Source organism: Rhinolophus sinicus, chromosome 8 (genome assembly GCF_057876585.1).
Source record: "Rhinolophus sinicus isolate RSI-liver-muscle chromosome 8, RSI-T2T, whole genome shotgun sequence".
Lineage (NCBI taxonomy): Eukaryota > Metazoa > Chordata > Mammalia > Chiroptera > Rhinolophidae > Rhinolophus > Rhinolophus sinicus.
Genome location: NC_142508.1, coordinates 10,110,128 through 10,137,862, shown reverse-complemented (window position 1 = coordinate 10,137,862; position 27,735 = coordinate 10,110,128). Strand labels below are relative to the sequence as shown.

At 37.5% G+C, this 27,735-nt stretch overlaps 1 protein-coding gene across 2 annotated transcripts in view; it reads left to right on the top strand.

Annotated features, from left to right (window-relative positions):
- The first annotated feature begins 320 nt into the window (after positions 1-320).
- IFT56 (intraflagellar transport 56) overlaps positions 321-27,735 on the top strand; it is a 34,804-nt gene continuing 7,389 nt past the window's right edge. Inside the window, exons 1-16 of one of the 2 annotated variants that reach the window (XM_019750387.3) lie at positions 321-712; positions 1,216-1,282; positions 3,022-3,114; positions 4,701-4,815; positions 6,347-6,396; positions 7,054-7,199; positions 8,139-8,310; positions 12,649-12,723; positions 17,593-17,695; positions 19,016-19,071; positions 21,730-21,783; positions 22,968-23,031; positions 24,420-24,508; positions 24,767-24,850; positions 25,813-25,882; positions 26,713-26,819. In XM_019750387.3, coding sequence (XP_019605946.2) covers positions 4,782-4,815; positions 6,347-6,396; positions 7,054-7,199; positions 8,139-8,310; positions 12,649-12,723; positions 17,593-17,695; positions 19,016-19,071; positions 21,730-21,783; positions 22,968-23,031; positions 24,420-24,508; positions 24,767-24,850; positions 25,813-25,882; positions 26,713-26,819 — 1,104 coding nt within the window. In that variant the 5' untranslated portion in view covers positions 321-712; positions 1,216-1,282; positions 3,022-3,114; positions 4,701-4,781. Of the gene's footprint in view, positions 713-1,215; positions 1,354-3,021; positions 3,115-4,700; positions 4,816-6,346; positions 6,397-7,053; positions 7,200-8,138; positions 8,311-12,648; positions 12,724-17,592; positions 17,696-19,015; positions 19,072-21,729; positions 21,784-22,967; positions 23,032-24,419; positions 24,509-24,766; positions 24,851-25,812; positions 25,883-26,712; positions 26,820-27,735 lie in introns of both variants that reach the window. The other variant, XM_019750379.3, reaches the window with a different exon arrangement.

Here is a 27,735-nt window from a genome sequence, read left to right as displayed (position 1 = left end):
GCAGGGATCCAACCGGCAACCTTGGTGCTACCAGCACCGCGCTCTAACCAACTGAGCTAACCGGCCACCCCTGGATGTCCTTTAAAAGTCCCATCCAGCTGTAACATTGCACGAGTCGGTGATTTTAAACTACGCTTTCAGCTGTGTTAACTGGGCTCGGGATTAAGATAAAGTCGTCCAATCAACACACATTACAGTACTTTATTGTGTGTAGGTATAGCAATGGAAATCTGAAACTGTATTTTGAGGAACTCCCGCCTCCCGACGTCAGCTTCCTCGGTTCAGCAGAAAATTTTTTTCTAACCTTCCGGCACCTGCAGAGGCTCGAGATCACGTGCCAGTCAGCGCTCGGGGTTGCTATGGAGCCCAAGGCACTCCAAATCGGAAGTGGTCCTTGAAAATTACTTTCCCAGGAAACTTGTATTCTTAAAACAGTCATTCTAATTCGCTTTTTCCTAAAGCAAATTCTTGCTATCAGCACAGAAAGCTACGCTCTCCTGCCGAGAGGAACTTCTATTCCTGCAGCGGCGGCAGCGGGACGGAACCAAGGAGCAGAGCGCTAGGGGCTCCCACGAGCACTTCTCTGGAACGGACCAGCCCCCTCCAGCGGGGTTGCCGTGGAGACGGAGCGAGCTGTGGATGCGGAGGAGCGCCGAGGCTGGGCCTTTACTACCTGACTGCCCAGGGGGCTCACAGGACCCACGCCAAGATGGTTAGTGGCTCTAAACAGTGAGGGAGAATTTTCAGTAGGTCCTGCGACTGGAGATTAGAAGTTCCCAGGACACTACTGGGCAAAGTCTAGGCGTGTCAGCGGAGGATCTATCTCCCTGCCCTCCCCGTGTTCCCGTGGGGGACCGGGATGCTACTGTAAATACCTCGAAGCTTTCTTCTCTCCTACTTCTCCATTTCCTCACACCTGAGCTGCGCGTGGGATGGAAAGCAGACCAAGGGAAGGCTGAGATGACAAGCGTCACGAAATCACCTCTTACCTCACTCTCGTTGGAAAAGATAAAGAACTTGGGAGTAGCTGTTTGGTTCAGCTCAAGTACAGGATGATGGCCCTTTTAGTAAAATGCGTGTTACTGAAAGGATTTGAATAGGCTATCCTGGGGTTCGTTGTTAAGGATTTGACTTGTAAATCCTGGAGCTGGCACTCTCAGTTTAAAACTGACCGTCTGCTTTGGATCAGACAGATATCTGTTGTTTCTTTCACAGATGCTTTCAAGGGCCAAACCTGCTGTAGGCGGAGACTTGCTGCACACTGACAAAATAAAGAAGAAAGGTAGGAAGATTCCGAAACTAGAGGAGCTACTTTCACAAAGAGATTTCACTGGAGCTATTACCCTACTGGAGGTAATGTTCAAAGAAGGTTGCTTCTTGGGAGGTGAATACCAGAATATAGATGAATGTTTGGGTGAATTCTGGTTGCTGTGCTGTTGGAACAGGTGGGTGCATTCTGGGGCTTCCTGTAAATCTAGTCAGGCACAGACTCCAGATTCTAAGTTAATTATAAGTCTGATCAAAGATGAGCTAAAAAGACTTACTTCGTGAGGGACTTTTAAAAAAAAATTTTATTGGGGAATATTAGGGAACAGTGTGTTTTTCCAGGACCCATCAGCTCCAAGTAAAGTTGTTTTCAATCCAGTTGTGGGGGACGCAGCTTACTGGCCCATGTGGGAATGGAACATTCCGGTGACCTGGGTGTTATGAGCACTGCGCTCTAACTAACTGAGCCAACCGGCTGCCCGATCTTGAGGGACATTTTTAATTATGTCTAGTATGGCTGATGGCAAATCCAGTCTAAAAATACGGAGTGTCATTTAACGCAGTGTCAGTTCACACATTATTTATCCCAACTCGTGACCGATTTATGACTTATACCTATGATGTGTTTAAAATTTTGGTCAAACTTAAATCTACCATCATTCTTCGTGCTTATTGTCAAAATAATATATCTTCAGAAAATATTTCAATCTCTATGGCAGTAGTTCTCAACTTTTAATATGCATCAGAGTCATCTGCGGTGCTTATTAAAGTGCATATTCCTGGGCTTCTGCCTTAGGGGTTCTGATTCTTTACAGAATCAGTCTTCAGTGGTGCTCAGGAATTTGCCTGTTAGAGGAGTAGCCTAAGCGTTTCTTACGTAGATGATGCAAAGACACTACACTTTGAGAAACTCTTTGTGAGAAGCACATGCTATCGGAGAATGAAGGGGGGGAAACCAAAGAATGAGGAGATGGGGTTTGACAGCCAGCCTGGTTATGTTACCACAATCATTTCTCCAAAGCACTACTCAGACATCTTACTCATAATCTATCAACAGCAATTGTTTTAATTCGCTTTCTATATTTTTCTCAGTCTTCCATGGATAGTACTACTTCTCTTCTTAGTGCTCTGGTACTGAGCACATTGTTTAACTTTTTTGTATCAGCCTTCTTGTCTTTAAAGTGGGGAGTTGAATGATTTGGGAGCTTATCCAAATCAGTTATAATCTATGAGTAAATAGACGTGTGTACTAATGGGACAGGTTTGAAGTGTGAGGTTGAATGCAGTTTACTGCATGGAAGGTGAGAACATGGGCTTTGGAGTCAAACATTAAGTCCCTACCACCCCACTTACTGGCTGTGTGGCCTTGAGTTTATTGCTTAATGTCTCCAACCTTCAGTTATTTGGGACTAAATATTTCACATAATTCTTATGTTCCTTACATATCACCCAGAATTGCTATGAAGATAGTGCTTAAATACTTTTCTGGGGTGAGGTGTCAGTAAATACAGAAAAATAAATGTGAAATGTTTGAAAATATAAGTTTCTGTGAGAATTAGAAGGTAACTGTGCCGAGTGCTATAGGTATAGGTTTAATTAAACTGGGTTGTGACTTGCTTCTATTACTTGTGATTTTTTAATATTCATCAGTAACTTAATGAAGCAATTTTTTAAACAGAGGGCTTACTTTTAAAAGTTTTGCATGATTTCTTTTCATGAAATTTTTTTTTTTTTTCATGAAATTTTAACCTGAAGTTCAAACGTCATGTTGGGGAACAAGAAGAGGATACTAATTTGTGGATTGGATACTGTGCTTTTCACCTGGGTGACTACAAGAGAGCTTTGGAGGTTAGTTTAAAAAAAAAAATTATAACAGAAGGGCTCTGAAAATGTTACTAAGCTTTGTATTATAATAGTAGATGCTCATGGTAAAATTCAAACAATATAGAAGGGAACAAAGTATAATGAAAAAAACCCACCCTATCTGCTGTTCCCAGTTCTACTTCTTTGTCAATGGAGGCAACCATTAGCTCTTTTTTGATGTGTTGCTTCAGAAATCTTCTATATAAGTTCGAGTATATATCTATATCTATATCTATATCTATATATATATATATACATCTGTATATGTGTACATACTGGTATGTATTTTGTTTATTTTTAGATATAAGCTAATGAGATAACATTAATATTTCTTTTTTTTATTAAAGTTTATTGGGGTGACAATTGTTAGTAAAGTTACATAGATTTCAGGTGTACAATTCTGTATTACATCATCTATAAATCCCATTGTGTGTTCACCAACCAGAGTCAGTTCACCTTCCATCACCATATATTTAATATTTCTTAAGTAAGTCTTCAGGAGAGGAAAAATAATCCATTTGATAGAAAATTTTTCATGAGTCATTTCTCAAAACAACTTAATTTTTATTTTGTTTTGTTATCTTTAGACTCCAGGCCAGTGTTTTCCAAAACAAAATATGTAGCACCAGCTCTGTGAGATGGATAGATTATTTTATCTTTATATTTTTACAAGTATAGTTTTGGAAGTTGTTTTTCTTGGTCATTGTAAACCCTTCTTATCTAATGAACAATCTATAGGATTATGAATGTAGATAAAATTATAGATGCCTTATGTCAAGCAATTTTTAATTCATAAATGAAATTGTTTAAACATTTCCCATATATTCTTACTCCCAAAATGTAATCTGAGGATATTTAAAAAGCCTGCATAACTAAAATGAAAGTATCCAAGATCAGGAAATGAGGCTATGAGATGGAGAACAAAAGCAACAAAATCAGTGAAGGAAAAGGAAAATGTGAAAAGGACAGAATAGAGGCTGGTAGTATTTGTGAAAGATACAGAAGAAAGGAGAGTAACCCAAGTGTAAGAAAAAGAAACAAAGGCATCTGGTAAAGACTGGTAAATAGTAAGAGTATATGGAAAGTGTAGTTGACAAAGTAAATTTCAGAAAGAGTCCTTGGCAGGAAAATAAATACCTTTTTAAAATGTAAAGCCAAATAAACAAAGCCAGAGACCAATTAGAATGAAAGCAAATTTGTAGTGTAGTAAGGTTATCAGATTTTAAGTTCACTGAACCTATGCATTTTTATAAGGTATCTTTTGTGTGTCTTTTTAAGTTAGCAAAAGTAAAATATTTTAGTCACTTTTCATTTCTGCAGTTTGTCAGCCCAAATCAGTGTTAAAAGGAGAAAAAAAAATATGTGTAAGATTATATGGAACTAGCCCTGCATGGGTAGGATTGAGCTTTCACTTCAGTATTGAAGTATTCGGGTATAGAATCGCTGAGCACATAGGATTCCCCAAATGGGAACTTGCCCAGTCTCAGTAAGAAGTCCTATTCCATAATAGAAGGATGGCCCATCAATTACTTTACTCCTGAAATGACATCACTGTTTAATATATATTTTAGGAATATGAAAATGCGACAAAAGAGGAAAATTGCAATCCTGAAGTCTGGGTGAACCTAGCCTGTACCTACTTTTTTCTGGGAATGTATAAACAAGCGGAAGCTGCTGGATTTAAAGGTAAAATGGGCCCTTTTAATGTCTGGTATTCATTACTAATAGGAAGTCATTTTGGAGATTTAAAAACTTAATATTTAATTCCTTTTTCTGTTGAGGAACAGGCAAGTGGTATTACAAAGCTAAAGCATAGCTTTACTCATCGAAGAATATTGGATTTGAGCAACTTTATGTTTAAAGGAAGAGTTTATCTCTGTGCTGCTCCCCCCCACCCCACCTCCGCAGAAGCTATAGAAGAAAGGTACAAGAATGAGAGAAGAAAAAGGGCTAGATACCTTTCTTAGGCCACATCATGGGAGCATATTCATGATATGTTAGGAGCTGACAGGAGTTGGGTGCCGTTCAGGTGCTTATGGATGTGGATTTCATAGCTGCTTTTCGTGCTTCTGAGAGAGAAGTAATTTTAGGTTGAAGAATCCGTACTTCTTTACTTTTGTTTTCCTTGTCATGACAATCATCTTAGGAGAACTAGACTCAAATCTGCCAATAAGAGTAGGGCAAAGGGAAATATGGGAGGAAAGATTGGGAATAATTAGAGTATGAATCACATTAAATTCAAAGAAATATACAGAACGTAGGCAACGGAATGTCTGTTAGGAAATTTGTTAAGGAAGAGTGTATTTCAGGGTAGAATTTTTAGCGAATTAACTGACATATACATATTTAGAAAGAATTCCTGCTCAGATTCATGGGAAATGTGAAACTCGAAGCCTGTCTTGATTTGTACCCAAATTGTTTCATATGTACTAATACAGTTTTTCCTAATTTAGTTAGAAGGGCCTTTAAGTTACTTTATCTCATGTTTCTAGACTTGATCTGTGCCTAGAACAGTGTTAGTCACATAGGTGACCAAGGTAGTTCTCTCTCTTTTCATAGATATTTTCTCTTTTTCATACATTGACGTACGACTTTTTGCTGTAACGAGACATCGGATTGGGTGTCCAGAACTAGGAAAATTCTCCCAGAGTGCAAAGGGGATTTGAACTTGAAAGGTGTTCACCTTTTTGCTTGGCTACCTGTTTGACTGTGGCAGAGAATCATGTTGGAAGATCTGTGGAGTAGAGGCTGGGCTAAGTTATTCAGAAACTATGGCAATATAGTAATTGTGGCAAAGGAGATTCCAGAAGGATTTGACAATGAAGACTGGGAAGCACAGCTGAATGAGAGCGGGTTCCCGCACGTATCGACATGACCATACCTGTTTATGCCCAGTCTTGGGTTCAGTGAATGACACAGTGGTGGGCTGTGTGTGTGGAGTGCTGTGCTGGGGGTCATCATAATTGAATCAGGTAGAACAAATGGTGGGGAAGAACAGAACCGTGGAACATTTGTCTTCCGGTTCATGATGCTGTTGCTGCTCCTGCTGTTGGAGACCAGCCTGGCATGGTGTATATTACATAGCAGAGACATATCAGGAACAGGTAGGTAAGGGTTTGGGAAGATTTATAGGAGTCTCATCTTATTCCTGTGTGGGACTAAGTGCCACAGGAAAGTGAGTTCTTTAATAAGCAGCTTGGATTTTCTTTTTTTCCAGCTCCAAAAAGCCGGCTTCAAAACCGCCTCCTCTTTCACTTGGCTCACAAGGTATCTACATTCTCATTTCACACTTGTTGCTTTTAAAATATTTTTTTTCCTTCTTGTTACCAACAATGGTGAAAAATAATTAACTGTAAATTCTTGTTATGTCCATCTAGTGGACTGAAACATTTATCATTATGAAATGTCTCTCTTGATGTGTAAAAATTCTTTTTCACATATAGTCCTGTGTTGTCATATTTGTACAGCTACACCAGCTGTTTTGGGGTTACTGTTTGCCTATTATAGCTCTTTCTATCCTTTTACTTTCTACCTTCTTTATCTTTATATTTTAAATGTTTCTCTTATAAACAGAATATAAAAATGATAAAGAGACATAGGAAAAAAGGAAAGGGAGAAAATACAAAAAAATAAATAGAACAGAAAAAGAAGGTAAGAGGAAATGGGGGGTCGAGTAATTAATATGAGCTGTGACATAAAGGCTTTCCATTGTCAAACCTGTGCCTCCAGAGGTTTTTTCCATTCTTTCACTGAAGAGGAGACGCAGGCGAAGAAAACAAGAAGGTGAAGGGAAGCAGGGAGAACCTAGACATAAAATGTCTGAAGGAGAAGAAGGAGTTAAAATCTCGATAACATCGGTGTTGATTTCTCTGCCTCTATTTTAATGTGAAGCTTTACATGTATTTTTCTTTCTCACAATTTTAGTTTAATGATGAGAAGAAGTTGATGAACTTTCATCAGAATCTTCAGGATATCACAGAAGATCAACTCAGTTTGGCTTCCATTCACTACATGCGCTCTCACTACCAAGAAGCAATTGATATTTACAAGCGAATAATGCTGGATAACAGGTCTGTGTCCTCTTATGCCCAGTGGAAATCTCATTGTGTTAGTTTCTTCTGTAACTAATGAGGACATAGTGTCCTTTCGATCTAAACCATGTATTCAAATCTGCTTAGCTCATAATCTGGTGAGGTTAATAACTTCTTATTGTCTAGATCAAGGTTTATCCACCTTTATTTCATTATCACCCTTCCAAGGAGCCTTTTTAGGCTTTTTTTTCCCTAATTGCCCTCTCATGAAATTTTATCACAACAGATATACTGGATATCTGTTTATGTACTATATGTGTATCTATGTTCTATACATAAAATGAGTAGTACCATTTCCCACCTCCTTACAAGAACCAATGTTTGGCCCTTTGGGGGTGATGTTGCCCATATTGAAAAATGCATGGTCTAGATGTATCAATTTCAGTGTTATAGCTACATCGTGGGTAACTTGCTGACAAAATTAGAAACAAACAATTCTGAAAAATTAACATTCCAACTTTGTCGCTGACCACGTGACCTCTCTCCCACATTCCAAAGATATCTCATCCACCTCCCTTCTCCCTTCTTTTGCTTTACCTTCACAGTCTCCCACTCATTCCCATTTTCACTCATTGAGTCTACTTGACTTGCCTGTCCATTCTCTCTATGGTGTGTGCTTATTCACGTCTGTGCTCAATTACAGCATATGTTCATTTGTAAACATGAGTAGGTAGAGCTGAACTTTTTCCCTTTCTTCTGTAGTGTCATCTTTTATTCTACTTATATCAAAACACCCAAATATGACAATACAAAAAGAAAATGCTTGCACTGATTATATCTTGCCTTCTTTCTTCAAAAGGCAAATTCATATCCTGTTTGCCTTGCTGTTCATTTGAGCCATTAAAAAAGTCTTTGTGGTTTGACAACATTTCTGTGAAGTAGACTTAAACTGTTAACCTTAATTCTTCCATCTACCAGGGAGTACCTTGCCCTCAATGCTTATGTGGCCCTATGTTACTACAAGCTGGATTACTATGATGTGTCTCAAGAAATTCTGGCTGTTTACCTCCAGCAAATTCCTGATAGTACCATCGCACTCAATCTTAAGGCCTGTAATCATTTTCGCCTTTACAACGGCAAAGCAGCTGAGGTAGTGATGGAAACTTACCTTTAACTTTCTTAGTTCTGGTTTGAATTACCCTGTACTTCCTGGATTTTTCATGAAACTATTACCTATCACTTTTGATTTATAATACCCCTTTGTTATGGCCAGTGTACGTCTATAAGAACTGAAGGATATCAGTATTTACACTTAAAAGGCAGTCTAAAAAGAATGTCGACTTCTGAATTCTCTGTGTGTGCCTAATATATTATGGATGATCTTCACCTAGATGCCTTAACTCACATACATTAAAACCAAACATTTCCACTTCTTTCTCTAAAGTATGTTTGAGGCTGTGTGATTCGATGTGAGCAGTGCATAGGTCACGTCGGAACCTAGGATGTCCTCCGCTCTCTTCTCCTCCACGCCCATCTAATCATTCACCAGTTGCTATCAGTTCTGTGTCCTGGCTATCTCTCCACCCCCTCTCCTTTGCACTGCTCTAGTGCTCATCTCCTATTTCTGTTCCTTCCCTGCCTGTAGTCTTGTCCTCTCTAGTCCGGCCACTGAATTTGTTCCGTACACCTTTCTGCTACCACCATAGCTTTGCAGACACCGTTCTCATTCCCTGAAATGTCTTTCTCTGCTTGGTACACATTAGTGTCTCCGCTCAGGTTACCCCAAGAAGCAATAGTGGTAGATATTTTATAAGTACATAGAAGTTAGCTAATTACAGGCACTGTGCAGAACTCTTTATATTCACTGTTTAGTTTTCCTGATAATCCTATGGATGAATTCTATTACTGCTCTTTTTATGGGAAACTGAGAGCATACAGGAGTCCATACAATATGACCCCCCCTTTTATTAAGATTATATATATATACACGCATACATACATATAGATATAGATATAAATAGATATATAGAAAGCATATTCTATACTATACTACAAATTCAGATAAATATGTGTGTATACGTATACACACACACATATATATATACATACACACGCACACACACACACAGATATATACTTTATATATAGATGTATATACTGTATATAGAGATGGTTTTTAGGTTAACCCTATGGGGGCCATGTTTGGAAATTAGTTCCTTGGCCATTACTTTAGTTGATGTCAGAAGCTACCAAAATTTAAATGTAAAATTTCTCTATGTGTCAAAGTTTAAAAATCCTACTCCTGCCCAAAAAACAGTTCCAGATGGCATCCTGCCACCCTAGAGGAGGAGGAGGAAAGAAAGAAACTGAAGCTAGCAAGTGAACTGTATCACAGCAAAATGTATTGTGAAAACTAAATAGCAAGGAGCTCTATTAACACGCTTCATGCTGACAGGAGATTCAACTCCTGAGTGAAACAGTGTTTAGTCGTTGGTGGGAGATGGGGCAGGGTGGAGAGCATGTGCCTTTAGCATAAGCGCAGGTTCACGTTTAATGGCTTATGTTGAAAAAGGTGGTCAGTTGTGGGAGAAGAAATGCCCACCAATTAAATTGCTCAGTATACAATCGAACAGCCCATTTATATATTATATACAATACATTGTTGTGTATATTCATTTCAACTAAAAAGTCTCTTGGGTCTGCCTAATTGGCTACTTTCCTGCATCAGCAGTTTAATAGTAAACTGGGTTTGCAATTTGATCTCTTTGAAGTTCTCATCCTTGGTAAGAACAAATAAAGAATATATATTCTTGCCTTTCTACTTTGAGTTACTCTTGGGGACTTTGCCAATTTTGGTATAAGGTCCAATCTATGAAATGTTTATATTTTATCTGCACGTGTTCTTTCCATGGTCTGGGATGCGTAGCATGGCTAATCAGTATTCTGTAGGTCTAGTGCTATCCAAGTCAGAGCCTCAGACTGCTTCTCTTCCCCAAAAAGCATGCTTTCTAATTTGAAATTGTGTCGGTGTAGTTTACGTACTGATTTTACGTACTGATTTTTGATTTTATGATGTACTCCAGCAGTAGATAATTATGCCAGATGTACCCTAAGAAACTCTTTTGTTTGGTAGCAATGGGATATAGTTTGTGTTTACTTATGATAATTTTATTAAAACACATACAATCAGGAATTCCTCTAGTAACTTATATAATGGGTTCTGTACTATATGGTTCATTCTTTCCACAAACACCTATAGCATTCTGTAATAATATGTAATGATTGATTAATTCTTAATGTGGCAAGTTCAGGTCTCAAACCCTGGTCTGGCTGACTCCAAAACCCTCTATTCTATTCTGTCGATTCATTTGTTTTTTCCTGCTCTCAATTTCATACTGCCTTAATTGCTGCAGCTTTATAATAAATTCTCACAAGGTTCAGCTAGCTAATATACTATTTAAGATTTTTGCATCAATACTAATCAATTTGATTAGTCTACAATTTCATTTTTTTATTGGTACAGGTCTCATCAGGTCTGGGTACAAAGGTTATACTGGCCTCATGAAGTGAATGGAGAGAGTACCATATGTTACAATTTTCTGGAAACGTTTATACAGGCATACCTGGGGATGTTGTGGGTTCAGTTCCAGATCAGTTTCTACTGCAATAAAGCGTGTATCACTATAAAGCTTATATCACAATAAAGCAAGTCACATGAATTTTTTGGTTTTCCAGCACATATGAAAGTTATGTTTATGCTACACTGTAGTCTATTCAGCGTGCAATAACATCATCTGAACCTTCAGCGAGTCATAATCTGTGTTTGCTGGTGGAGGGTCTTGCCTTGAAGTTGATGGCTACTGACCGATCAGGGTGGTGGTTGCTGAAAGTTGAACGGCGGTGGCAGTTTTTTGGCTAACTAGAGATATAGCTTTTGGCCTATCTTGATCTTCGACAGGCCTTCTTTGCTAAGCTTAATCATTTCTAGCTTTTAAAAACCTGTCTATTTTTATTTGTTTTCAGTGGGAACACTGACTGGAATCACCTAAGCCAGGGGCTCTCGAAGTGTGGTCTGGGACTCCATTTCATGGGGTCTGTGAGGCAGGACCGGCACTTGTATGAGGCAAGCAAGCTGCCTGGGTGCACAATTGAAGAGTGTGCATTTGTACCGCTGCACAGATGTGAGTGAGTGCTGCTTTCAATTCTGTGCCCGAGGCACCTTGCTTGCCTCACCCTTAGTTCCGACCGGCCCTGCCTGAGATTGAAACAATCCTCATAATATAAAAGATTGTGTCTTTTCACTTTCATTTTCTCAAGTGTGCAATGAGGTTTTCCAGAGACAACATGATTTCGAAATAGATCGACTGCAGTTTCAGATATACCTATCTTGCTGTCCCCTGCTAAACCAGACATTAAAGAGACTTGCAAAAATGTGAAAACAGAACCACTCTCTTCCCACAAAATTTTTGTCTTGGCAAATACAGCTATTTGAAAAAATAAAACATGTTATGTTAGTGTATAGTAGGGTCTTTTTTTTTTTTTTTGATTGAATACTTAAAATTTTCTGTTTTAGTTTCTAACACAATAAATATTGATGGCTTTAACCCACATAAACAAAAGCTCTTTGGGATTCTTAATAATTGTTAAGATTATAGAAGGAATCCTGAGATTTAAAAGCTTGAAAACTGCTGATCGATCCAAATATTACTCAACATTTTGGAACGGCTGCTGTGATCAAGAGAAGAGATTAATAAAAGGATTGCTGAGTAGACGTGCACTCCCATCTGAGAGCAGGTAGAACAAGCTTGTAGTAGTTAGTGAGAACAATCAAGAACTTAATTATTTTATCCAGAAAAGCTCAACTACCCACTGATGAAAGTAGAAAAAGGAAGAGGGGAGGATTACTCAAAATTATAGATTGGCAAGGTAGGAAGAACAGAAAGCTGAGGAAGGTAACTGAGTCTAGGGTGTTAGTGAAAACACTGGAAAGGACCATTTGTTTTAAGGGGAGGCGAATACAGACAGATCTGATAGGTGCAATATTAATAAGTAATACAATAGAGGGCAGAAGGCATTTTAATTGAGTTATGTATATAAATGGCAATTGAGCAGGGAGGTGGTACTATGAGAATTCAGGATATAGGTGGAATGGTTTGATTTAAGAATCAACCTCAGTTGTCAAAAGTTTAGCTCCCTTATTATCTTTGGCCCTTAAAGAAAGACTAATTCTAGGAGTCTTTAGATTCAGGTTCACCAGTTTCAAGCTTGCTGCTTACTGTAAGTTTCAAGTCACCTAACTTGTATAAGCTTCAATATTCTCAATTGTAAAATCAGGATAATGATAATTACATTGACTATTTCATAGAGTCCTGGGGAACAAATGAAATAGCCTGTTAAATTCTTTGTAAACTATAAAGCATTGTGCAAATATGTGGTGAAAGAACTACACACTTGTCATTTTCATAAGCCTTTCCTGTTTCAATTTCAGGCAGAACTCAAAAGTTTGATGGACAGCGCCTCTTCTAACTTTGAATTTGCTAAGGAACTCATTAGACACAATCTGGTAAGTAATAGTTTCCCATCTTGACTGACTTGAGTCCTGCCCTATTTGGTACATCTCAGCAGTTAGAAAGATGAATGAAGGGAAATATCTCAGCAAATATTTCTCTACTCTAGGGGAACTCCTCCTTGCTGTTGAGGAGAGAAAACGAGTTTAAAATATCAGGACTTTCATCAAGGAAATCCTTATTGGGAAGACAGTGATACTTATGTTGGGGAGGAAAAGGAATTTTCCTTCATCCTTTCTAAATTCTTCTGGCTGGTCTAATAATCAAATTGACATGAGACAGATTAAAAGAGAAAATAACCAAATTTATTACCTGTATACACACAAGGACCTCAAGAATACAAGTCCTGAGGACAATCAGGCAGTTGAGGTTTATAAGCCATCTTGAGCTAAGGAGAAAGGGGAATGTGGTTTGGACTTCAAAGGGGGAGGTGAGCAATTCACAGGTAGGTGAGAAGGAGCAAACGTTTGGTAACCAAATTCTTGCAGGGCCACCCAGAAACAATGGACAGTGAGGGGAGTCTCCCAAATAGCCTGCTATGTTCCTCGCTGTCTGCTGCACTTAGGTCACATGAAAATACAGTTAATCTATGATGATATTAATAGCTCCCTTCCTGGAGCAGGTTTTTCTATCTAAATTCCATTAGATGGGTAAGGCGGAGGTAAAGGCTCTTCTTGAGTCTTTTGTTTCTTTTTTTTTTCTTTTTTCTTTTTTAATTAATTTATTTTTTTTAATTAAATTTATTGGGGTGACAATTGAGTCTTTTGTTTCTTAAAAGTAACTGGCTTAAAATAATGAAAATCCCCAAAAAAGCATATTTGGGGGTAGCAAACTCTGCTCCCCCTCATACATAAAAACATTTAGAAAGAAGTGCAAGGCAGTGCAAAGCCAAGTGTTTGGTTTGTTGGCAAAGACAAAGGAGTATATCATTTTGGGTTAGAATAAATGGGAAGCATTCTCTGGTGAAAGTAAAAGTTGAGCTCATCTTTGAAGGATGGCTGAGTTTAGAACTAGGATGGCACGTGTGAACAGTTGTGAGCAGATTAAGCTTACTAGACAGTTTGTACTGAGCATAGTGTAAAGTACAGTTGTACTTAGTGAAAAAGTAAAGGGGTCGCGAGGTTTAGGGCTGGGTTCTGATGGCCTTTGCTAAAAAATCCAGGCTTGGGTTAAGTGTGATTCTGTTGACCATGCAATATGCTGGATGCAGAGCAGCTTTCAACTCAGACACCTGGGGACAGGGGCCAAATGTATGTAATACAGCTGAGTTTCAGATTCCTCGGCCAACAATGGCGCTAATAATACATGCTTTTCTTTCTGTTTCTTTAGCACCAGTTCTCCCAGTATGCATGTTAAAAGCCATAGTTGTTTTAGGCCCTCTCCCCTGCCTTTATTTCTGATATCTGCTCACTCATTTAATCATATTAATCTTTTCTTGGCAATGTCTTATATTCTATTCCTTTTCTAATTCAGGCCTCCTTCACAGATATTGTTTTCTTTGGATAGTTTCTATCATGAGTTTCTGCCGCTAATCTTTTGATTTCTCATCTAGTTTATAAATTAAAACCAGATGAATTTTTGTGGAGACTGACGTGTTAGAGATAGTAGTCTGGATATTAAGCTTGGAGAGAGATCAAGACTGGAGAATAGGTTTAGTTTTCATAAGAGAGGTGGTTGCCAAAGACCTGACAACTAAATGCAGAGGAAAGAATTAAACACAGGGAAAAAATATGGTTCCAAGAGAGCATCTGTATTTACGGGGCTGGCGGAAGCTGTATAAGCAAATAAGACAAGAAAAGGCAGGCAAGAAAGAGCACCTAGGTAATGTAATGTTATTTACAACTTCACATTTTAATCACCTGGGAGGTTTTTAAAAATAATGACGCATGGAGTCCACCCCCACACCCCCAAGAGATTTTTATTTAATGGTTGGGCTGGGGCCCAGCTCTCAATATGTTTCTTAAAAGCTTCCCCGGAGGATGTAATATACAGCCAGTGTAAAGAACCACTGTATGTATAAATGACGGGGAGAAGCATATCAGCTAGTACGTAGGGATTATCCTTGGAGAGTGGGATTAAAGAGAGAAGTGAGAATGTGGAAATGTTCCTTTTTGCTTTTGTAATACTATATGTAAGGGGTTTTTGCCGATGAACACCTATTACTTTTAAAGTTTAAAACAAAACCTGAAAAACATCGAACAATATAAATAGTTGTTGTGAGCATCAACTTTTGCAATTAGACTTGAGGTCAAAATCAAGCTATGTACTAGCTGTGTAACTTTGAGTAAGTCACCTAACCTTGCTGAGTCTGTGTTCTCATATATAAAATAGGGGAAATTACAGTACCTGCCTTATATTCCTATGAGGATTAAATGAGGTGCGGGAGTCCAGAATGTGCCACCCTGGCATGCAGTTTATTTGGAGCTAAAAACAAAGCCCAACAACTCAGGAAGAGCTTTTTACCTTCCCCTTACCTGCCTAAAGAGATGCAGATAGAAAAACCTGCTTCAGAAGGGTACCTGAATATTCACCTTAGCACATATGAATTAAGTGTGGTCCACAGGGAGGGCCCAAGCAAAAGTCTGTTTGCTAGACTCCCCTTTGTGTCCCATTGTTTCTGGGTGGCCCTGCAAGCATCTGTTTATCAAATGTTTGCTCTTCCTCAACTACCTGTGAATTGCCTACCCCTTCTTAGTGCAAAATGACATATATGCCTCCTGTCTTTAGAATTGTCATGCTTATGTGAATTCCCATGCACACCTATTAAAATCAGATTTTCTCCTGTTAATCGGCTGTATGTCATTTGAATTATTTGACAAGCCAGAAGAACTGAAAGGGTAAGGGGAAAGTTTCTCCTGTTCCTACAGAGGTGATCTGTGGAAAGTGCCTCCCACAGTACTTAGCAGACTGTAAGCGTGTGGTAAGTACTGCCACTGTTGACATGCTGTGGCCATCAGTGTCAAACCTGCAGGCACATCACAGAGCAAGAGGACCGAAAGTCCATTGAATTTGGCTAATGGGGTTAATTTGTGACTTGCAAGAATAAGTTTTACTGGTGTTCTCAGAACAGAATCCAGTTTTCTGGGAGGTTAAGGAAGAGAACGTTGAAGCAGGAAGCCACACGCTTTTGAAGTAGGAAGCCACACGCTTTTGAAGTGTGGCATGGAAAGAAAGGCGAGAGATAGGGTACTACCCAGAGGGAACAATGGCACCAAGTGGAAGAGTTTTCTTTCTTTTTTTTTTTAAATTTATTGGGGTGACAATTGTTAGTAAAATTACATAGATTTCAGGTGTACAATTCTGTATTACATCATCTATAAATCCCATTGTGTGTTCACCACCCAGAGTCAGTTCTCCTTCCATCACCATATATTTGATCCCCCTTACCCTCATCTCCCACCCCCCTCCCCCCTTACCCTCTGGTAACCACTAAACTATTGTCTGTGTCTATGAGTTTCTGTTTCTCATTTGTTTGTCTTGTTCTTTGGTTGTTTTTGGTTTATATATCACATATCAGCAGAAGAGTTTTCAAGAGAGCAAAACCCTTGTGTATGTTTAAAGTTGAGAAGTAGAACCAGGGCTAATGATGATAGAATGATTACTTAATGGAGGAACAAGATCCAGATGAAGTTAGAAGTCATGAGTTCAAGAAGACAGGTGAAAGAATTCATCTTGGCCAAAGCAGGGAACATCTCAGACAAGAAGGAACCAAAAAAGATGACCAAATAGATATTCTGAGGTAGAAAGAAGCGATCAGGTAGTTCATGCCTAACAGTCTTGATTTCTACGTATTGACTTAAGAAACATCTTGTGATGTGCCAGATACTGTGCTAGGCTCTGGGAACACAAGCGTGCACAAAACTGTCCTTTCATGGATAGTGTTTTTGTTTTTGCTCTTCTCTATAGCATTTATTATCATATGACAACATACTTACATGTTTGCTTTCTGAAGGTCTCTCCCCACTTGAATGTAGGCTGTATAGAGTGACAGGGGAGTGACTTGTTCCTACTGTAACCCCAGTGCTTATTACAATACCAGGCATATGATAGGTGCTAGTCAACATTTACTGAATTAATTAAATGAAACATTCCCTACTATGTGCTACACATTTAGCCCACTTTAACTCATTTAATCTTCATAATAACCCTGAAAGGTAGACATTCCTAATGCCATTTAGGGATGAGGAAACAAGCTCAGAAGGGTTATATAAATTCCTTCATGGGGGGTTTGATGTAGACTATCTATCTAGAAAAGAGTTTCATTAATTATTGAGTAGTTTAAGAGTTTTCTGCAGTTTTTACGTTTATTTTCTTATACTTACTGTAATTGAGATAATGGCTTTTTTTCAATGATGTCAGGGTCATGTGTATATAGAGAGCTTCAAAAACATATTCATCCTTTCAAAGAAAGGATTGCTGACTGTATTAATTACAGTTTTGGGGGCCGGGACTGCATGGTAAATGTAGAGTTCCTTGTCAATATGGAGTTTATATGCGTGTAGGTATAACAGACAAACAGATAACAGATACATGAAATGACAAGTGTTATGAGTGAAAATAAAGGAAGGTGAAGGTATAAACACTGATAGTGGAGGTAGGTATTAGATAGGGTAAAAAAATGAAATATATAAATAGAAGCATCAAAGTCAGAGGGTAGGGAAAGGAAGAGAGATGGTAAGAGGCACAGACAATAGTTATGCGATAATACATTCAGTGAATGATAAGAGTTCTCAGGGTTCAGTGGTTCCCAGAGCTATTTTAGTTGGATATCATGTACCCAGTTATACGTGGCAGCTCCAGAAGCATTTCCACCAGTAAATGTATTTGTACTTATCGCCACGATAACTCAATTTCTCTGTCTCGAGGTTGTTTTCCGAGGAGGTGAAGGGGCTTTGCAGGTTCTGCCTCCCCTGGTTGATGTCATTCCTGAAGCCAGGCTAAACTTAGTGATTTACTACCTTCGTCAAGGTAAGAAAACTTTGTCTTGTTCTTGCTCATAGTGATTTACTTTAGACTATTTAATCTCTCATTGAACTATTTGCTTAACTTCTAAAATCCATAGTACTTCCCAACAATGTATTCGCAACAGGTTCATAGGACAGAACAAATTCACTGGTGCTTATTTGTTGCGCCTTGACTCTTTAGCCTCTCTTTCTTCTTCTGTTGCTTCTAACCTTCTCCCATATTCTGTTTTTCTATTTTCTGCTTATTTTTCTCTCCTTTGTTCTCTACTATTCTGTTTCAGTGTTTCCCTTGTTTTTCCTTCTCCTCCCTTGCAGGTCTTTCTTTTTCTAGTCTTCCCCTAAGTATAGAGTACCTCCCGGTCTTCGTAAGTCTTTTTTTTGTTTTATCACGAACTGTTTTTTCTTTGCTCTAATTGTCTGCCTTTCTTTTTCTTTGTACCCCTGGTTTCTTATGAGAAATGTTATGATTCAAAGAGGATTATGATATTTATTGCCCCTAGGTAAGGGTAAAACTGCTGGACACATGCCTAAAGCAGTCTTTCATCTAACAGTGATGAGTAAAGGGTAGTGGCATCCACGCGTTGGTGGTAGCACTCTGTCATGGGCCTCGCACTAACAGTGTGGGCCTTTAGGTGCATGTTAGAAACCAACCAGACAACATAGTCCGAGGAACATGTGTTTATTAGAGTAAGAACATGAACTTGCAAACAGTTCTCTCTATGTAAGCACAAACAAATACATATATATAAGCACAAAGAAATATACTTTGGGGCAAGAATTCAAAGAACATCTTACGTATTTTGTAAATTAATTTTTATTATAAAAATTTTCAAACATAAACAAAAGTAGCTAGTATGACCACCCAAAATGAACACCCGAATATTCATCCCAGAGTCACCAGTTTTCAAGATACTGACAATCTTTTTTCGTCTGTCCTCTCTCTCCCTTTTTCGTTGCTGAAATGTTTTAAAGCAAATCCCAGACTTCATGTCATTTTACTCCTAGGTACTTTGTATCTCTTTTTAAAAAATGGTTGTTTTTTTTAGATAACTATTATACCACTGGTATATAATACCCAGTCCATATTCTTAGCTGGAACATTTTTTTAGGTGCTTCATGGTTTAATATGGGTTTCCTAAGGCTATTTGGTTATCTTTAGGATTACTACTCAACATTGAACTTGATAGAATGTTAGAAGACAGATAAAATAGATCATATTTCTCATGAATGTTTGAGTACTGAAGGATCTTATGTTTTTGGGGACTGTTTCAGAAGAGTTTGCTGAAACACAGACTAGTATAGCTACTTATTTCTTATATTTCAGATGATGTGCACGAAGCCTATAACTTAATTAAGGATGTGGAACCCACTACTCCTCAGGTAACTGAGAATGTGTTATCTGTTACTAACCAAGTCCTATTGAAAACGGAACTTTAGAATAGTACCTGGAAGGCATATTAGAGAAGATTCTTGCTTGTCGAATCCCAGGAAAGTCCATATATGTTGATCTAGAAATGTTATGTGAGATTTTTGATTAAAGAATGAATGTTCTGGTCTTTTAAAATTATTATTATTTTTAAATTTATTGGCGTAACATTGGTTAATACAATTATATAGGTTTCAAGTGTACAATTCTATAATAATACATCATCTATGTATTTCATTGCATGTTTACCACCCAAAGTCAAATCTCCCTCTGTCACCATGTATTGGACCCCCTTTACCTGCTACTACCTTCCCTTCTACCCACTTACCCTCTGGTAACCACTAAACTGTTGTCTATGGTCTATGAGTTTTTGTTCGTCTTATTTGTTTGTTGCTTTCAGTTTTATAGCCAACGTATGAGTGAAGTCATATGGTTCTCGACTTTTTCTGTCTGACTTATTTCACTTGGCATGGTAATCTCAAGACCCATCCATGTTGTTGCAAATGGCAGTATTTCATCTTTTCTTATGGCTGAGTAATATTTCATTGTATAAATGTACCTGATCTTCTTTATCCAATCATCTATCTAAGTAGATCAATCAACAGTAAAGTAAGGAAATTGAATCAGTCATCTAAAACCTTCCCAAAAACAAAAGTCCAGGACCAGATGGCTTCACTAGTGAATTCTACCAAACATTCAAAGATAATTTAAATTATCCTTCTCAAACTGTAAATTGTCCTTCTCAAGCTCTTCCAAAAAATTGAAGAGGCAATACTTCCAAACTCATTTTATGAGACCTACCTTGCCCTGATACCAAAATCTGGTAAGGATAACACAAATAAAGAAAACTACAGACGAATATCTCTGTTGAATACAGATGCAGATATCCAAAACAAAATACTAGGAAATCAAACATAACATTAAACAAATTATATATCACAATCAAGTGGGGTTCATTCCAGGAGCACAAGGATGGTTCATCATACACAAATTGATCAATGTGGTACATAAACAAAATAAAGGATAAAAATCATGTGATCATATCAATAGATGCAGAAAAAGCATTTGACAAGATACAATATCCATTTGTGATGAAAACACTTAACAAAATGGGTATGGAAGGAAAATCCTTCAGCATAATAAAGACCATGTACAACAAATCCTCAGCTAATATTATACTTAGTGGTGAAAAACTGAAAGCTTTTCCTATAAGATCAAGAACAAGACAAGGATGCCCCCTCTTAGCACTGTTAACATAGTATTGGAAGTCCTCACCAGAGCAATCAGGCAAGAGAAGGAAATAAAAGGCATCTGAATTGGGAATGAAATTAAATTGTCCTTTTTGCAGATGACATGATTCTTTATATAGAAAACCCTAGAGACTCCACCAAAAAGCTATTAGAAATAATAAACATACAGTAAAGTTGCAGGATACAAAAATCAATGTACAAAAATTCATTGCATTCCTATATACTAACAATGAAATTTCAGAAAAAGAAAGAAAAATCCCTTTTGCGATTGCAACAACAACAACAACAAAATACCTTGAAATAAACTTAAGGATATGAATGTTCTGGTCTTTTTGACATTTTTGAACTCCCTTATATGTGATCATTTTCTCAAAAGGGTTGAGGTTTGGAAATACTGAAATCTACTAGGTTGGTGCAAAAGTAATTGCAGTTTTTGCAATTGTTTTTAACCTTTTAAACCGCAGTTACATTTGCACCAACCTAAAAGAATTCTGATGAAAGCAACGATGAGATATAGACACTTATCTCACTAGTATAACTGTCTGTAACTGGTCTTTCTCTCCCACTAGATTGTTCAGCTCCTTGCAGTCAGTCAGGGTTGGCGTCTGCATTGTATCTCCAATGTTGTGTACACTAAGCACACAGTAATCATTCTACTTATTGAATGAAACACTAATTGAAAAATGTTTCCAGACCCCATGAAGTCTAAACAGGTGTATTTCTCAAGTGTATTAAAAGCTTTAGCATCTTCTACTATTCTCTTCATGCACATTCTTAAATAAAAATAGCACTCAGATAAAAACTGATAAAGCTGCTAAGGAGGGTATCTGTTAAAGACTAGAACCAAGTCAGAAAGGGATATAGGTGAGTCCCTAGCACCCCAAAAGAGAATACCTTACAAATGGAAACCAGAGAACACTTTTTTTTTTTTGAAGAAAGGATCACTAACAAAGGGTGATTATCATATCATTGGAATGGGAAAATAATATATATGATGTCACAGAGAATGGCAGTGGTTGATAAGGTGATAAAAATGGTCAACAGACATTTCATGGTTAATTTTTTTCCCATTGAATTGAAATAAAACAAAACTTAACTCCTGGAAGTTTTTACTGCGTTATTTCTGCTTAAGGTTGAGAATTTACAAATATAGTTAAGTTCTGTTATATGGACACTTACCTACTGGAAACCAAATGAAAGTTTCCTAATTCTTTACTTCAAACCAGGGATAGAACAGAGAAAAATCACACTAGGTAGCTTTTGATAATGTATATAAAGTATTGAGTTGATGCAAATAATTTACTTGAAAGATATCTCTTAGCTTCACATTCCTTTTAAATCAGTGTTATTCTCTGTTTCCAGGAGTATATCCTCAAAGGAGTGGTCAATGCAGCCCTTGGCCAGGAAATGGGTTCTGTGAGTATGAAACCACTGGTAACCTATAGTCTGCAAAGTTGTAGTGTATGGAAACTTTGAAAACAAATGTCAGAGTTCAGCCAGCAATAAGCTTACAAATAGGCTCTTCGGCAGTTTCTCATTTCTCTGTATCCCCCAGTCCAGATTCCATTGTAAAAAGAAGTTTATATTAAAGACAATAAAAAGCTTTAATGCTAAAAATCTCCCAGTTTTAAAGTGTTTACATCTAATAACAACAACAAATCATTGCACAGCTTCATTCTTATTTTCAGTGACTTCTTTTTTTTTAAAGACTCCGAATAGCCAGGGCAATCTTTTTTTTTTTTTCTTTAAACTTTTGTTTATTTAGGTGTGTTTTTCCAGGACCCATCAGCTCCAACTCAAGTAGTAGTTTCAATCTAGTTGTGGAGGGCACAGCTCACAGTGGCCCATGTGGGGATCGAACCAGCAACCTTGTTGTCAAAAGCACCATGCTCTAACCACCTGAGCTAACCGGCCACCCCAGTGACTTCTTTTTTTAACATCACACATCTCGAGCTATAATTTTGGTACCTGCAAAATGAGGATAATTGTTTCTCTGGAAAAGCTCTTCATAAACACCAAAACACTGTCTTAAATTAAACTGAAAAAAAAGAAAAAGAAAAGAAATGAAACTCTTATTCATCTAAATATGATTTATCTAATATTCTAAAAAGAATAAGAATACTTTTATTTAGAATTCTAATATTCTAAATATGAATATTGAGTTCTTTTTGGAACAAAGTGGGATATAAATAAATCTTACCTCCATCTCACTTCACAGTGTTTCACATAGCAGATAGGTAGACAAGAGTTAGTTGTTGAATAAATGAACTTAATAAGTACTCCTTGTTAGAACCATAGCTGCTACCATATGGTCCGTTAGGTGGTAAAAGAGCCATAAATATTTGCTGAGTGGTTAACGAAGGTACTCTTAGGCTAGAATTTCAGGATGGATTTTGTGTTTCTTTTATCTGGCCCAGAGTACGTTTTAATTCCGTTTCATTTCCTAGTTTCTTACGCTAATTAGAATTAATATTGTTTTGGGGAGGACTTTAAACAAGGCTATATGTTAAATCCTGACAAATATGGTAAAACCATAAAGTATAATACAAATAAAATATTTTCAGCTCATTCTTCTATATCAGCTGTGCTTTGTTTTTCAGAGGGATCATGTGAAAATTGCCCAGCAGTTCTTCCAGTTGGTGGGAGGATCAGCTAGTGAATGTGGTACGTCTGACATCTGTACTTGTGAGCGTGATTCATTGGAGCTGGTTGTATGTTGACTGGTGACGTTTGATTCTGTGTCCACGGGTACAGCTGTTAGGTTTCCCATTATAAAATGGGAAGTCAGACACAGGAAAGAAAATCGGAATTAGCTCTTCTCAATATCTCAGCTAAAGCGGGATGAGGAATATAGAAATAGAAGAGAATAAATGTATTCTTTAGTTCATGAGTGTTTTAAACATTTGATTCTGTTTTTGATTTGAAACATTAACTTTTGATTTTTCAAGAGCTCTTTATATATTAGAGCTTTTGTCATGCTGTAGATATTTTTTCCAATGGGTCATTTGACTTTTATTTACCTATCATATTCTTTCCTATATAAAAATACTTCAGTTTTATTTAATAAAGTTTATCCTTTCAATAATGATTTCTTACATGGATATCAAGTTTATTAGACAGTACATTCTTACACCTGCGGTTATATAATATTCACCTATCTTTCCCACAAGTAGTTTTGTGGCTTCATTTCTATTAAAGTATTGATTTCATCAGTCAAGACTCAGGGTCAGATTTGAGGAAGGGCTATAAAAACAGCTGATAGTTAGCCAGTAGGAACTGACATGGCTGTCTGTACCGGTTGTCTGTGCCGCATCTATTCCGATGAACAGTGTTCATGCTGAACTGGTTGTTAAATATTTTTTTGTCACCCCTGTGACAAAACATTCTTTCAGAACCATTTGTTGAGTAATATTTCCTTTCCCCCATTTCATTCATTCATACAGTCTAGTGGGACAGACTGAAAACATAATAGATAGACTATATAGCATATCTGTGATGAGAGCTATGGGGAAAAGATTGAACAGAGCAAGGTGGATTGGAAGTGCCAGTGGCAGAGTGGGGGTTGTACTAATCATCTGCCGCCTCAAATAGGAATGTGACATGAGACAAAAGGTTGGGTCGGGATCTGGATCAGATGGTTCTATGGCAAATTATTTCCCCATTTGAGATTAAAAGTGCCAGGTTGTCTTGGATGAGTAATAATGGATACTAAGCCACATTAGTTGCTGGTGCAGCCATTGGAGTTGAGAGAATCAAAGCCCTGGAAAAAGAACTGGGGAGTCCTGGAACCTTCAGGGCATGTGTTCATTTTGGACTCTGAGAGTTAACCCAGAGCGAGATTACCGGCCACTCTCCAGTACTGTGATCTTTGTTATGCTGAGGTTTTTGTCCACTGAACAGAATCTGTAATTTCAGAGTCTAAAAAGATGTCTTGGAATACATTCCTATCTCTAAATTATAAAAGAGTTCACATTTATTTGAGTTCAAATTTCAGTGAAAGAAACCTTTTGGTTTCATGAATACACATGGTTTCTTCTCCTGTGTCATTTCAGATACAATACCCGGGAGGCAGTGCATGGCTTCCTGTTTCTTCCTGCTTAAGCAATTTGATGATGTCTTGATTTACCTCAACTCATTTAAGGTCAGTATAGAATTTTCTAGATGATCTTGTATCCAAAATACTATATAGAAAAAGTGGAAAGTTCGCAAACTTAATTGTCTGACCTCATATATAATATGTCAGGGCTAAGATACTCTTAGAGACGGCCCTCTTACTATGTTGGCGTTAGTGGTATCAGGTAATTCCGTAATATTATTGTTGTGTTTATCTGTTATAACTGATGTTTTTATATTTTATCTGTTAATGCTCAATATGACCTGTTTTGGGGCTGTTTTTCAGAGTTACTTCTATAATGATGACATCTTTAACTTTAATTATGCGCAAGCCAAAGCTGCAATAGGCCATACCAGCGAGGCTCAAGAGGTGGGTACCTGCTTTGGAAGGCATTTGAATGATTCTGTGCAAAAACATTGTTGCCTTTTTCTTGATGAAATTAAGTGTTCAAGGGTAAAGGATTATTAAAAGTTCCCTTGTTCATAAGTTACATTAAAAAGTACACTATGAATAGATCTATAACTTTTATAACCACATGAATGTTTTCCTTTTTTTGATACATTTTATAAAAGCATAACATACATGGAGAAAAGCATACAAATCAAAGTATACAGTTTGATGGTTAACATACCCAAATAATCAGTACCCAAACCATGAAACAGAATATTATCATAACCCTAGAAACCCTCCATCTCTTTTTGTGTCAGCCTCTTTCCCCCAAGGCTAACTACCGTCTTGACTTCTAACTTCCTAGATTGATATGTCTAACTTATTCAAAATATTTCGGTTGAATTATTCAGTTGAATTTTGTTAATTCAGCAAATTATTCAACTTATTATTATTTAAATTCCGAATATTTTCTAATTTCCCTTATGATTTCTTCTTTGACTGTGACTTATTTTAAAATGTTTCACGATTTTCAAGCATGCTTGATCCTTTCCAGTTTATTTTATTTTGATTTCTAACTTAATTATATTGTGATCACAGAATGTGGTCTGTATAACACCAACCCTTTAAAATGTGTTGCAAAACTTGTTTTATTGCCCAGGAGCACGGTCATGTGTGCTTGAAAATAGTATGGATTGTGCAGTTGTTAATTATTCCGTCCAAATCTTCTCTATCCTTACCAATCTTTTGTTAGCTCGTGATAACAGTAACTGAAGGAAGCGTGTTAACATCACCCCAGTTTTGCCCTTCACTTTTCTTAGCAGCCTGTGTAGAATTGGTCGTCCATAAGGCTATGTTACTCATGAATGGAAGGTAAGCTGATATGAATGTTCTTACTGCAAAAGCATCTTCATGTCGATTCCCTTTCTTGCCTCTCCTCACAGGTGTTTCTTTTAATCCAAAGTGAGAAGATGAGAAACGATTACATTTACCTCAGTTGGTTGGCTCGATGCTGTGAGTCTGCTTTTAAATGTCATAGCAGAATCCTCTTTTTTTTTTTTTGTCTATTGCCTAATCTTCTGGATGGAAATTATATTGAGCATTTTGTAATTTTGTTCTGTAGAAGGAATAAACGCCAAAATTGTGTTATCAGTGCTACTCAGTAAGGATGGCCATGTATATCTATTATATAAGTTTACCCTGTGATTAGTTCTGCCACATAACATTGACCTAGCACATGCAGTCCTGAAAGATGCCAGGTTCTTCCTTTAGCCCTGTTAAAGTTTCCAGAGTCACACTTTAAAGTGTTTTTTAAGAAATGATACTGTTTTGCTGATTTTTTACCTTTTTACTATGGTGTAGGCTTTAAAAGTGGCAAATGTCAGAAACGTAATTTTTTTGTGTATTATTTAGCGTATAGTCTCTGTCTGTCTGTCTGTCCACTCTTTTCTTGCTCTTTTTGTTCACTTGAGTTTAAAATGTTCACTGAGTTTTTGAAGTTGCGGGAAAATTTTTACAATCACATATTCTAAGGCCAAAACTGTATGCGTGAGATTGAATGAATGATAGATATCCTCTTTCAAGCAAATGAACTCAATGGGAACTACTGGAAATCAACCGAATCTAAAAAGACAAAATTATCTGAATCCTACCTTAAAAATTTTAAATATGATTGAGTTCAGATGGGGAAGCAGCTTAATGCCAACATTGCAAGCTGTCCATGTAGGGGCTATTGACCATTGCTTTGTATGTTTGAAACATCGAACCAAATCCGTAGGCTAGCAAGATGCAGAAGTGTATTTCTTATACATTTGAAAAGCATAAATCTTTACTTCTTTTTGTAGATATAATGAATAAGAAACCAAGACTAGCCTGGGAACTTTATCTCAAGATGGAAACATCTGGCGAGTCCTTTAGCCTCTTACAGCTCATCGCTAATGATTGCTACAAGGTGGGTCTGAGGGAACGTTGAAGGTCAGTGTGTCACACGGCTGCATGGGCGAAAGACTAGGGGAACGTGTCTTAGAAACTCAATGGCTCTTGGTAGGAGCATTCGCGTAGTGATATCAGACGTGTCATCTCTTTTATGAATGAACTGAACTCAGAGACAGACAGCATGTCAAGGTTTTCCATGCGTATGAAATCATGATTAAGAGAAGAGGTTTTAGATGTTTAAAGGCTGTGAATCTTTAGATACCATCCAGAAAAAGATATTCATCTGGTAGTTGGACATTTGGTTTTGAGGCGCAAGAAAGATGTCCTCTGACATCTAGAGACATTGATTTGGAGAAATCATCAACATTTCAGTAGTAATTGAAATGCTGAAAAACAGCGAGATTACTCAGGTAAGGAAGTAAAGTGAGGAAAGTAGAGGCTGGCAAACCAAAGCTTGGGGAGTGCTAAGATGTAAATAGTAGACAGGAAAGACAAAGGAACCAGAAAAAGAGAATTAAAAAAAAAGCAGTCATTTAGTAAAGGACTGACTCTGTGTGTGTGTGTGTGTGTGTGTGTGTGTGTGTGGAGTTGGAAAGGCAGGGAAGGTGGAGGAGTTTTGGGCCCTATCCTATACTAGTAGATTAAAAGCTTTTAAAAAATTAGCCTCAAATTCAGAAATTCCTATTTTTGGTATGTGTCTTCCTATCCAGAGGACAAGAAAATGTCAGGTAAAGAGAGTCTAGTGTTAAATTAATAATAACTCATTTCAAAGTGCATCCTTATAAAAAATAAAGTGACTCACCATCAATGGAAAAAGGTTTCGAACATAGGAAACTTGAAATTCTTTAACCTGACTTGGTGAATGGCATTGCTGTTGAGTTAGGGGAGGCAAATGGGAAAAAAAAACATTAAAAGACAGGAATTGAGTTCAA